This window comes from Hylobates moloch, unplaced genomic scaffold, assembly GCF_009828535.3.
Source record: "Hylobates moloch isolate HMO894 unplaced genomic scaffold, HMol_V3 SCAFFOLD_16, whole genome shotgun sequence".
Classification (NCBI taxonomy): domain Eukaryota; kingdom Metazoa; phylum Chordata; class Mammalia; order Primates; family Hylobatidae; genus Hylobates; species Hylobates moloch.
In genome coordinates, this window is record NW_026652291.1 from 58,826,786 (window position 1) to 58,840,925 (window position 14,140).

The 14,140-nt window shown below is 38.5% G+C and overlaps 1 protein-coding gene across 1 annotated transcript; it reads left to right on the top strand.

Moving 5' to 3' along the window:
* The first annotated feature begins 226 nt into the window (after nt 1-226).
* Nucleotides 227-7,246, top strand: LOC131381448 (uncharacterized). Its single transcript, XM_058429397.1, has 3 exons — nt 227-527; nt 6,536-6,727; nt 6,855-7,246. The coding sequence occupies exons 1-3, from the start codon at nt 227-229 to the stop codon at nt 7,244-7,246; spliced, it is 885 nt and encodes a 294-aa protein (XP_058285380.1).
* Nucleotides 7,247-14,140: the final 6,894 nt, after the last annotated feature.

Here is a 14,140-nt window from a genome sequence, read left to right on the forward strand (position 1 = left end):
TTACTTGTCATTGCTTGTTGGAGATTAAGAAATAAAATTATGAAAGGTCTAAATTAAAATGTACATATTGTACCTGATGTCTTTCTGAATAGGGGCAAATGGAGAAAAGCAGGTGGAGCACAGCCCTCATTTTCTGGGATCCCAGCAGGGAGATGTTGCCTCCATGAGCTGCGCGTACTCTGTCAGTCATTTTAACAATTTGCAGTGGTACAGACAAAATACAGGGATGGGTCCCAAACACCTGTTATCCATGTATTCAGCTGGATATGAGAAGCAGAAAGGAAGACTAAATGCTACATTACTGAAGAATGGAAGCAGCTTGTACATTACAGCCGTGCAGCCTGAAGATTCAGCCACCTACTTCTGTGCTGTAGATGCACAGTACTCCCTAGGCACCTGCAACCTGTATCCAAACCTGCAGCTGGGTAGAAGTACCATAACAGAAGCATCAGCAATAGGGCCCCTGAGCCTGAGTAGACGTGAAGAACTAAGGCATGAGTATGACCAGAGATGGGAGGAGATAAAGGGTGCTGTTCATTTGACTCATGTATCTTTTATCAGGCCACCCTTCACAAAGACCGTCTTTGTGCCTTATTTGAATTAATCAATCCTGACCCTTCCTGTCTTCGGCAGAATCCTTTAGAGCCCAGGTCAGTCTTCTAGTGTAGAGAGCACCTGTCCTCTTCTCAGGCCTGGTGGAAACACATGTCAAAGACATTTGAAGACTGTTGTTTTTCTACTATAAAATCTGACAAAGGAACTACAATGGTTGGAATCATATGTGAAAAATGCTGTAGCAGTGGTTTTCATTTACTCGCCCACTGAACACGTATCTCTCAGCTCCTGATATGTGCCAGGTACTCTTTAGGCATTGGGATACATTGGTATTGAACATAGCAGATAAGCCATCATAGAGCTCATGTTTGCTAAGGTTCTGGGATACACAAAGGGGAAACCAAGTCTGACTAGGATTTAGAGGTTCCCAAGAAATTGCACTAAGAGTTTAGCTTCATCTTCATCAATCATTTTTCCCATGGAAACACGGTTAAAGACTGGGGACAGCTGAATGCTGCTTGAATCTGTGGGTCAAGAATTGGCTTCACATGTTGAGGTATTGTCTGCCAGAGTCAAGGAGAAATGCCAGGTGGTTTTTGGTATCATCTGACCATTTCCAAACAAGTCTGGAAAGTGAAGTGCTATAGGCTGTCATAAATAAAACAAATCTATAAAGCCTGACCCTTTATTTAATGAAATTGTGGAGTTCAAATAAAATATCAAATATGATGCTATTGATGAATAGCACTAAACATTGGACATTATTTTAAATAATTTGCAGAGTAACTTTCTGTTACTGTAGATTCTAGATGCTCTTTTGGGGACCCAGCTCAGGACAGGCTAAGTGGAATTTGTGAAACCATCAGAATGGAGAAAGGAGAAGCTCAGTCCACTGAGCCAATGTTGTGGGAGTTCTTTATATCCAGAATATATAACAAATGACTCCAACTTTATAGTACCAATTAAAAATATGCAAAAGACTTGAACAGGCATTTTACAAGGAAGATAAAGGAATAGCCGATAAACACATGGAAATTTGTTCTATGTCTTAAGTCACAAGAGAAATGTAAATTAAAACCACGATGAAATATTACTTTATACCTATGGCTAAAATTAAAAAGACTGATAACATCAAACCCTAGGTTTCCAACGGCCTTGCTTTCCTGAACAGGTGTAAACAGCCCAGAGCTGGGGAAGTCTACAGGCCCTGAATATCCAGGAGGAATAGCCATTGCCATAAATTGAAATGAACATGATTCTGGGATCATGTTGAAAGTATACGTTAACTTAGGGTAAAATATATTAATTAACTTAGGATGAAATGATGGCAGTATTATGGCAAATCTTCCTATCCAGAAGTGTGGTAGGTTTTTAATTCTTTTGTGATCTCCAGGAGAGTTGCAATATATCCAGAATATAGAAAGAACAACTACAACTTTATAGTAACAATAAAAAATACGCAAAAGACTTGAATATGCATTTTACAAGGAAGACAAAGGAACAGTCAATAAACAAATGGAAGTTTGTTCTATGTCTTAAGTCATAAAAGAAATGTGGTCGGGCACGGTGGCTCATGCCTGTAATCCCAGCACTTTGGGAGGCCAAGGCAGGCAGATCACGAGGTCAAGAGATTGAGACCATCCTGGCCAACATGGTGAAACCCTGTCTCTACTAAAAATACAAAAATCAGTTAGGTGTGGCAGCGCACACCTGTAGTCCCAGCTACTCAGGAGGCTGAGGCAGGAGAATCACTTGAACCTGGGAGGCGGAGGTTGCAGTGAGGCGAGATCGAGCCACTGCACTCCAGCCTGGTGACAGAGTGAGACTCCATCTCAAAAAAAAAAGTAAATTAAATGAGATATCACTTCATACTCATGGCTAAAATTAAAAAGACTGACAACACCAAATCTTGCTGAGAATGTAGAGTCCCTAGAACATGCATTACTTACATAGGTTTAAAAGGATACAGCCACATTGGAAAATACTCACCCTATGATCCAGCAAGTATCTTTTGAGGCATTTGCCCAAGAGAAACGTAAAAAAAAATCCACTTTCCTGTACAGGAATATTTATAGAAGCTTTATTCATAATAGTTCCAAGTTGGAAACAACTCGAATGTCCATCAATAAGAAAATGGAGCACCAAATTTTAATGTATTCATATTCAGCAGTAAAAAATAGACTATTGACATATACTACATTGTAAACGAATTTAAAAATTTTAGTTGATTGAAATAAGACAAACATGGGACAATAAAAAGCGTATGATTCTTTAAATATAAAGTTCAAGAACATATAAAACTAATCTATGTGAATAGAAATTTTAAAACGTGCTTGCCTGTGCAGGGTGGAGATCCAGTAGAAGGTGGTGTAACATTTTCTGGGGGGTAATGAAAGTGTTCTATTACTCTATTGGGGTGTTGATTTCAAGAGTATATACATTTGTCAAAACTTCAGTGTATATTTGAGATCAGTGCATTTCCCTGTATGTAAACTCTACCTCAATAAAAATTATTCAAAAAACCTTATTTTGCAAGGATTTAAAACAATCAATAAATTGTATACTTACATTAGCAATGAATAAGTAAAAAATTAGCAATGAGAGGCACACACTCATTCAATGACTGTTTTGGATAGACAGCAAAGTCACTGACAGTGGCTTTTTTTTTTTGATTCCTGGGATCCTTCAGAGACTCAATCTCTTTGAAGCTGCAGAAAACTGGGGTCACTGGTGGCAGGTTTCTTGTGGTAGGTAGATTTCCCATGAGCACCTGTTTTGATCTGTGTTTCCCTGGCCTTCCAATGGTTGAGAAGCTTCTGATGCCCTATGTTAAATGCCAACAGAGAATTCAGTTTCCCTGACTTTACTCTATTTAATCTAAATCCTCGGATTACAATTGTTGGGTGCTGGAAATCAGATGCTCCTAATAAAGCCCATTGTTACTTGGGAAAATAAGCAATTTGTGTCCTTGATCATATAGTTCTGACATATTTCACTCAAACCTACTGGTATAATTCCTAAGATATATTCTCTACATAAACTCATAGAGAAGAACAGGATTTCCCCCACAGAAAGAGACAGTGCGGACATCAAAGGAAACTATGTTAACTCAAAAAGGTGAAGCCATTATGAAAATGGAGTCTCTTCACCTTATAGGCGTGCTGTTCAGATACGCTAAACAGATTACAGACAAAGGTCCAAGGAACAGGGGAAGAGGGACACACTGGTTCTGACCTTCATGAAGATAAGGCACAAAGGAGGAGGGAGAAGGAAAAGAGTCTTGATGCTTGGACCTAAACAAATCCAGGAGAGTGGATTCTGCAGGAAATATACTACTTCCTTGTCTAAGGATAAAACTTTACATGGCTTTTCAGAGCAATGATCTCTCTCTGAAGAGAGAGCTCTCTTCAGCATTTACCATTTTTTTCATAAGCACAAAAGGCAAGAAGAAGGAACTAAATAGTGTTTATTTATTTTACCATGAGCAGAGAGTTTAGCAGCTTGGGAGCATTTTTCCACAATGCCAGAACCTTGTCTTCGAATCTTTGATGTTCCTCTAGCTCACTGTTCCCAAATGGCATTTTAAAAACCATCGCTGATACTGCCTAAAGCAATTTACAGATTCAATGCTACTCCTCTCAATCTACCAAAGACATTCCTCAGAGAATTAGAAAAAACAATTTTAAAACTCATATGGTGCTGGGCATGGTGGCTTATGCCTGTAATCCCAGCACTTTGGGAGGCTGAGGCCAGCAGATCATCTGAGGTCAGGAGTTCGAGACCAGCCTGGCCAACATGGTGAAACCCCATCTCTACTAAAATTACAAAAATTAGCCAGGTGTGCTGGTAGGGGCCTGTAATTCCAGCTACTCAGGAGGCTGAGGCAGGAGAATCGCTTGAACCCGGGAGGCGGAGGTTGCAGTGAGCCGAGATCGCGCCATTGCACTCCTGCCTGGGTGACAAAGTGAAACTCCATTTAAAAAAAAAACAAAAAACTCATATGGAACCAAAAACAGAGCCCAAATAGCCAAGGCAGTCCTAAGCCCAAAAATAATGCCACATATCTACAATCATCTGATCTTTGACAAAATCGACAAAAATAAGCAATGGGGAAAGGACTGCCTGTCCAATAAATGGTGCTGGGATAACTGATTAGCCATATGCAGAAGATTGAAATTAGACCCCTTCCTTACACCATGCACAAAAATCAACTCAAGATGGATTAAAGACTTAAATGTAAAATTTAAAACTATAAAAGCTCTGAAAGATAACCTAGGAAATACCATTCTGGACATAGGACCTGGCAAATATTTCATCACAAAGACACCAAAAGCATTTGCAACAAAAACAAAAATTTGACAAAATGGATCTAATTAAACTAAAGAGCCTCTTCACAGCAAAAGAAACTATCAACAGAATAGACAACTTACAAAATGGAATAAAATTTGTGCAAACTATGCATCCAACAACTGTCTAATATCCAGAACCTGTAAGGAACTTAAACAAATTTATAAGCCAAAAACAAGAACCCCCATTAAAAAGCGGGCAAAGGGTACAAACAGACACTTCTCAAAAGAAGACATACATACAAGTGGCCAACAAGGATATGAAAAAATATTCAACATCACTAATTATTAGAGAAATGCAAATCAAAACCACAGTGAGATACCATCTCACACAAGTCAGAATGGCTACTATGAAAAAGTAAAAAAATAACAGATGCTGGTGAGGTTGTGGAGAAAAGATTATGCCCTGCTGGTGGGAATGTATATTGGTTCAGCCATCGTGAAAAGTGATGTGATGATTCCTCAAAGAACTTAACACAGAATTACCATTTGAGTCAGCAATTTTGTTATTGGGTATATGCCCAAAGGAATATAAATTGTTCTATCATAAAAAGACATGCATGCATATGTTAATCGCAGCACTATTCATAATAGCAAAGACATGGAATCAACCTAAATTTCCATCAATGGTAGACTGGATAAAGAAAATGTGGTACATATTCACTATGGAATACTACAAAAGAAGTGAAATAGTCAGTTCCTGCCTTAACTGATGACATTCCACTATAGTGATTTGTTCCTGCCCCACCCTAACTGATCAATTGAACTTGTGGCATTCCTTCTCCTGGACAATGAGTCTCAGGCGTTCCCCACCAGAGCACCTTGTGACCCTCACCCCTGCCCGCAAGAGAAAAACCCCCATTAACTGTAATTTTCCACTACCAACCCGAATCCTATAAAACTGCCCCACCGCTATCTCCCTTTGCTGACTCCATTTTCGGACTCAGTCTGCCTGTACCCAGGTGATTAAAAAGCTTTATTGCTCACACAAAACCTGTTTGGTGGTCTCTTCACAGACGTGCGTTAACACTAGACTTTTATTTTGTACATCTGATCTTATTTTTAATTTTACCAAAGTAGGTATCTGCACATCCTACTGCATCCTCCTTTCAACCTGATGCTCACTGCAACAAGGCTATTTAAAGCTCAGTCAGAAGAGCTGATCTAACTATTTTTGCTTAAAGAATGTCTCCACTGCTTTTATACAAAGATACTGAGGGACTCCAAAATCTGCTAGATTCGTTGTGTGTAATCTTTTCTCCTGTAAATTCGTCGTCTCTTTTACAGTCCTCATTTTTTCACTGAGGCTAGGATTAATGTAATATACTACAGAGGGCAAGATAGTACAGATTAGGGAAGAAAGAAATGTTCACTGGAAGTTTTTGACACGTCTCCAAACAAGGAAAGCACAGGTTCACTTCTTGTGGGGAGTCTGTAGCCTCGGTCCTGAATCTGGCCTCCAGAGGGTGATGTTGCACAAGGGACAGATGGCTGTTTCCAGTGATGATCAACACTTTCTGCTCAGCCCCTTCTTCCTGCAGCTGGCTTACTAAAGCACCGTCACTGGAGTTCTTTGAAGACGGGACAAATGGGGAGAATCAAAGATTGAAAAGCACTCAAGATTATCTCAGCAGCTTTTGTATTTTTACCAAAACAAGAGACTTGCCTAGCCCAACCTTCCTCACGCTCGCTATTCTCAAGACCTGGGTTCCAGCCACTTTCCTACTGGCTCCCAGGAGAATTTCCAAAGAGACGCCTGCAGTGTTTCCGCAGCTCAGCCATGCTCCTGTTGCTCATACCAGTGCTGGGGATGATTTTTGCCCTGAGTGAGTGACATTCTATTACGGTCTCTAGTTCCACAGAAGTAACTGCTTTCTGATTCAAATCTTAGTAGAAATACTTTTCATAGACAAGTCTGCAGTGTTTTCACTGATATCACATTGATTTTTTCAGGAGATGCCAGAGCCCAGTCTGTGAGCCAGCATAACCACCATGTAATTCTCTCTGAAGCGGCCTCACTGGAGTTGGGATGCAACTATTCCTATGGTGGAACTGTTAATCTCTTCTGGTATGTCCAGTACCCTGGTCAAGACCTTCAGCTTCTTCTCAAGTACTTTTCAGGGGACCCACTGGTTAAAGGCATCAAGGGCTTTGAGGCTGAATTTATGAAGAGTAAATTCTCCTTTAATCTGAAGAAACCCTCTGTGCAGTGGAGTGACACGGCTGAGTACTTCTGTGCCGTGAATGCCACAGTGTCTGGGACTGCAAAGGGAGCTGAACACAAACTTCGTAACATGCTAGGGAGAATAACTGCCTCTGAAAGATTTTGGATTCTGACACAGTAGAAACTGTGATGTTAGCTTTTTAAAAAAAATTTATTTTTAATTTTTATGGATACATAGTAGGTCAATATGTTTATGGAGTACCTGAGATATTTTGATACAGGTATTCAATGCATAACAATGACCTCACGTAAAATGGGGTATCCATCCCCTGAAACATTTATCCTTTGTGTTACAAACAACCCAATTATACTCTTTTAGTTATTTTAAAATGTACAATTAAATTATTATTGACTGTAATTACCCTGTTGTGCTATCAAATACTAGGTCTTATTTATTCTTTCTATTTTTTTGTACCTATTAAACATCCCTCCTCTCCCTCACCCTCCCACTATCCTTCCCAGCCTCTGGAAACCATCCTTATCTTCTACTCTCTATCTCCATGAGTTCCATTGTTTTGATTTTTAAATCCCACAGATAAGTGAGAACATGCAATGTTTGTCTTTCTTGCCTGGCTTATTTCACTTAGTGTAATGACCTCCAGTTCCATCCATGCTGTTGCTCTGAACCCAAAAGCATGTGAGACGGGTCTCAGTCAATTTAGAAAGTTTATTTCCCAAGGTTAAGGATGCATCTGTGACACAGCCTCAGGAAGTCCAGACAACATGTGCCCGAGGTGGTTGGGGTACAGCTTGCTTATATACAGTTTAGGGAAACATAATACATCAATCAATACATGTAAGATTTACAGTGACTTGATCTGGAATGGCAGTACAACTTGAAGGGGAGCTCCAGATCATAGGTAGATTAAAAAAATTTTCTGATTGGCAATTGTTTATTATCAATAGAAAGCAATGTCTGGGCTATAATAAGGGGTTGTGGAGACCAAAGTTTTATCATACAGATGAAGCTCCACGTAGCAGGCTTCAGAGAGGATAGATTGTAAATGTTTTTATCAGACTGAAAGTATGTGTTGACGTTAATGCCAGTCAGCTCTTCTTAAATTCCAAAAGGGAAATCCAAAAGGGAGGGGGGTATAAATGAGGCATGTCCAATCACCCCTTCCCATTGTGACCCGAACTATTTTTTCAGGTTAACTTCGAATGCCCTTGGCTGAGAGAAGGGGGCCCATTCAGATGGTTGGAGGCCTGAGAATTTTGTTTTTGGTTTATATTACAAATGACAGGATCTCATTCTTTTTTGAAGCCATGATGTTCTTATTCCACAGTACGGAGATGCTCAGGGACTTGCTTGGCGAGTGTGAAGCTGCTTTATTTTAAATGGTTGAATATGGAAATTGTGACATGGCACAGAGTTTTGCTTTTCGTTCACCATTTTATCTTTCGATATCCAGAACAAAAGGTGAACTTCCTTCTGTAAGCATATCTTCTTGCATACTTACTGCTTTTTCAACTTGGTAATTTTAAAGTAGCTTCCCTGGAGTCAGCACTCTGTGCTGATTATTTTTTCTCCTTTTTAAGTGCTTCATTTAGGAAGGAGGAGATTTATCAGGATGCTGAATGGCTTAGAACAATGGCATGCTCATGTAGAGTCTAGTAACCTTGTCAGGAAAACTGAAGAAAGGAGAGTGAATAACTCAAATTCCTTAGTAGTTTTTACAGAACTATTTTTTTTTTTTTGAGACAGAGTTTCGCTCTTGTTGCTCAGGCTGGAGTACAATGGTGCGATCGTGGCTTACGGCAACCTCCGCCTCCCAGGTTCAAGCGATTCTCCTGCCTCAGCCTCCCCAGTAGCTGCGATTACAGGCATGTGCCACCTTGCCCGGCTAATTTTTTGTATTTTTAGTAGAGAAAGGGTTTCTCCATGTTAGTCAGGATGGTCTCGAATTCCTGACCTTAGGTGATCCGCCCAGGCCTTGGCCTCCCAAAGTGCTGGGATTATAGGCATGAGCCACCACGCCTGGCCCTAAAGAACTATTAAGGAGGAACAAAGTGTTAGGTCTACTTGGCAAGTCCAACTTATTTTTTGTTTTTCCCACTTATAAAGACCAATTCTTATTCTTTTGGTGTCTTAAATTCTGCAAATCCACATTACAAATCTTCAAAATTGGTGAAACAGTAACTTTTGCCAATTCTTCCAGATGATGTTATTTTGGTTTTTACTCTTATTCCAGTTTCATACGGTTGTACAGTTGGAATATTAGAAATGAATTCTTATCTGTTTAACATTGCTATAATTAAGTATGTGCAAAATTTAGCAATGTCTGGCCACTGAAGACATTCTAATTAAGTATTGTAATGGGAATAAAAATGTTGAAGGGCATGTGATAGATGTATGACTTCCCCTGGCTAGGAAGAAAAAAAATGAACAAACACTTTTTAAGCTTCTTACTTGAAGCCTTTAAGGTTAATAATGACTTGAAGAAACGTAAAGAGAAAGAGGAGGAGGAGGGTTGGGCTTTTTTGTTGTGTACCTCCTGATGCTGTCATGAGTAAGAGGAATAGGAATTTGAAAATATAGATAATAATAGTGGATTGTTTCCAATGATTTACCTAAGCCAAAGGGGACACCAGTAAGGATCAGCATTATTTTTCAGGTCATAGTGATATGGCTATTTGTGGTAAATACATTTGGAGGATTTCTGGAAATGAAGTAAGATATATAAAATTATTGATAAGAAATATATACTTATTTAAAGTCTTGTTCTTCAGATTATATTTTCTACTGCCCCCGAGAGACTGACGATCTTTATAAGACTTAAAAACACAGCAGAGTCCTGTGTACCACTGCAAGCAGGTACTTTGTACACTACATATGAGAAGGACAAATGGCAATTTTTTTCAATTCCAAACTGAAGCTCAGTACTGAGGAAATATAACTGCTGGCACCAAGAACCTCAAGCACCTGGAAATGCATTTTCTGCTCTCACACCAACAACCTTGTTTGAGATGTCAGAGTAGTTTTATTGATATGATTGTTTTATAAATGTAAAGAACTTTATATAATATATATATTAAGGAGAAGGTAGAAATATTTAATTTCTAACACAATTATACTTGCCATATGAGCAGATTGTAATATTTTAAAACAACATTATATTATTTCTATCTCTTGATATCAATAAATACATAAATATAAAGTTTCAAATTTTAAAAAATAAATAAAACATTACAGATAAAATTGCCATCTCTTTTATTTTTTTCCTCAGTTTTAATGCCTTCATCCCTCAAAATAAACCTATTATGAACTTTTTTCTCAACTCCATGTTTTCATATTTCTAAACATAGATATTTTTAAACAATCTCTGGTGCTGTGTTTTGTGTTTTTAAAATTTACATGAATGTAATCCAATTGTATGTGTAATTGTGAGACTTGATTTCTTCCCTAAAATATTTTTGAGATATAGAAAAATTTATATATGTAGATATATTTCATTTCTTTGAGCCGATATATAGTATTCCATTTTATGAATATATTATATGTCCCTTTTGATGCACATTGGATTGTACGATGAAATCAGCAGTGATAGTCTTAGGCTCAGTCAGACAATCAAGTTTACAAAGCTCAATAGTCCACGTAGGTATTGGTTTCCCTCACACCCTAAGTGTTTTCAAGAGGAGTCCTTTCAGCTGTCTATACAGTTCACAGATTATTCTTTTTGCAGTGCCTCCTTCCCCTCCTCCCACGTCAAGTGCTAAGGTGCGAGGGAATAAGACCGAACAGGCCATCCAGACTTAGAAACCCCATATCCCAAATAGAAACCAGTATCTCCCGTAACAGTTATAAAAGTCACTGCTCCAGAGCTATGACGTCTTAAAAAGTATTCACAGTCCATTTACAGTTCAGATGGAGTTTATCAGTCAGGATCATTTTTACCATAACAATCTTACTTGGTAATCCAGCTGACATTCTACCTTTATTGGATTTCCAGAGAAACAGAGATTAGAAAGTTAATCTAATTTTTTTCATGTGGAAGGAGAAAAGATTTTGTTAATCCTTTATTCAATGAGTGTTTCCAATCTTTTATTATAAAAATTCTACAAGGAATACAATTATGTTTCCTTATATATAGCTATAGAATGTTTTATGTTATACACCTGGAAGTGGCATTTGTTGGGTTATATCATTCACATCTTTAAAAATGTGCTTGCAATTGCTGAATTGCTCTTGAAATATTCTTACCAATTTTTCCCTCATTAGTAGCATAGAAGAACTCCTGTCTCTTTACACCCTTGCAAACACTTCTTATTTCTTGTATAACATCCTGCCCTCTCTGTGTTTCCTGTATTTCTCAAATAAACTACTTATAGTCATTTTTTCAAGTTATGCTTCTGGAAGAACCCAGTATAAGAGATTTGGTACAGAAGTGGTCATAGAGAACAAATGCATAGAATGAGATTTTGGAATTAAATGATTCATGGCCAGAAGGGAACAAGGATCCCATTGTTAGCAGTAGGTGCAGTGGTGATAAGTACTGAAAGATCATAGCATCACAATTATTAATCGTGGTGAATTGGCATGGGGTTCACGTGTAAGTTGTTGCAGTAGCTTATGCGATATACTTAGCATTTGAGAAATACTGTGATAAAGGTAATTTTAGGTGCTGTGGAGCTGGTTATTTATTGTCAGGTGCCATCAAGGAAGAGCAATAACAAAATGGAACCAGCTAAGACCACTGCGTCTTTCACCATCTCTACTCAATGGTGATCTTCAGAAGATAATGGCTGCTGCTTCCCATCTGCCTTTCAAATCTTGTGCAAATGATCTTTTGTATTCAGAAGGGGATTCTGGGCACTATTTTTCTAGTGCAGCTACATCAACAACAGAACAATCCAACATAGAAAGCCAAGAGCCAAGTTCACTGGTGTGCTGCTTAGTTCACCAGTGTGCTATGCTGCACATTGTCAACTGGGCTTCTTTCTCATCCCCTTTAATATATTCCCTTGCTTTGCTAGGGAAGAAACCCAAACTACAATTCACACAATCCCTTTCATTCATTTAGTTTTAATTCTACAAATGAGAGGCATTTGGGAATAATATCAGGCAAGTAGAAAAGAAAGAGAAACCATTATTCTTCTGTAGGGGCTGTATGCAGGCAGCTCAGATTACCAGCTGTGAGGACTTTGTTTGACTTCTGGGTTTCTTCCTAAGAATCACTCATTTTGGTGCCACAGGCAGCTGGATGATGCATCACACCTCAAAATTTCCTGTAAACAGTCTTTCTCATCTTTGTTCATTAGCCCCTCCAATGGTCGTATGTCTAATTTTGTGTATTAAATCTTACTTTTTAAAAGAGTTTTAAAAGTAACTTTTATTTTAGAAAGTTAATAAGTGCATTATAGAAAGCTGAGAAACACAACAAGCAAAGAACAAAGTCATTCACCATCACAAGCACTTTAGAATTTGATGTGTCCTTCTGGGTCCTGTGTATGTATATAGACAACATCCAATTTTATGTATGATTGAAATCGTATGGTACATATGATGTTTTTTCACACATCATGAATATTTACCAATTCAAAATCCCAAGGCTATATGAGCATTTTGATAACAAAGAATATACCACATCAACTCAATCTGTTAGAAAAAAAGTAATCCTGCCTTCCTTGGGGACAAAAATTTCAAAGAAGACAAAAATGGAAACAGGCCTCTAGGTTAAAAGTACTGTCAGAGTTACAATTAAAATACCACATTCCCTTTAATGGTCAATTTAAAAAGAGATGTAAAGCAACAGAGTACACTAAGTACAATGTTTCTAAGAGAATTCTTTTTCTAATCTGTACTATTAAATATTAGCAAGAAGGTATGTTTTCATTGCATTACTTAGTGTATTCCTATAGTACAGCCAAAAGAGATGCACATACATCAATAGCTACTATCAAAATGTAAATATAAACATATCTGCACACACCTGTCCCTTTATACTTCCTTTTGCCCTCCAGCTGCCAATCTACTGAACACATCCTGATACATATACTGCTCAGAGGTGGTTTAACAATTCCATGTCCAAGGTGCATCTTTTCTATCAAGTATAAAAAATATATTTACAAAGTGGCTAATCCACCAGCTCTACTTTTTCTCATACATTGTCACCTCAGGGCATCTATAAAGCTTAGATGTTGCAAAATAAAGACTGAACTTTATCCACAATAAACACAGGCAGGTTACAAAAAATGCATATATAAATCTATGGTTATAATCCAAAAAAGTCACCTAAGTATGGAGATTTTAGCAAAGAGGGCTTCCCTCCATCCTTCCTCTTCTTTCTCTTCCTCTTCTCTCACCATTCTAGTGACTAAGTACCGGATTACATCCAGCTCCAAAAGATGGATTAACAAAGGTCACTGCCAGTAGATAGGCCTTCTTAAAAATGAACAAAAGGACATTTATTAAGGGGTTATTTTACTACCTCTACCTTTAACATACTTTGGGCATTAGGACTTGTTTATCTTCTAATACACAGCAATATTAACAAAAACACATACAGGGCCGGGTGCGGTGGCTCACACCTCTAATCCCAGCACTTCGGAAGGCCAAGGTGGGCGGATCACGAGGTCAGGAGACTGAGACCATCCTGGCTAACATGGCGAAACCCCATCCCTACTAAAAATACAAAAATTAGCCAGGTGTAGTGGTGGGCACCTGTAGTCCCAGCTACTTGGGAGGCTGAGGCAGGAGAATGGCGTGAACCCGGGAGGTGGAGCTTGCAGTGAGCCGAGATCTCGCCAGTGCACTCCAGCCTGGGCGACAGAGCTAGACTCCATCTCAAAAAAAAAAAAAAAAAACCAAAACCAAAAACAAAAACCACATACAGAACAATGGTTAGACAATCTGAACTAATCTAACTCACAGGCACAAAACTTCTCTCTGCATAGTTCCTTTTCCCCCTGTCTCCCACCATACAACAAACAGTCAGCATACTCTCCAAGACATCAAGTTTAACAATTCCATTCCCCAAATGCAGCTACTCCTGTGAAATCACAAAAAATACTCAAA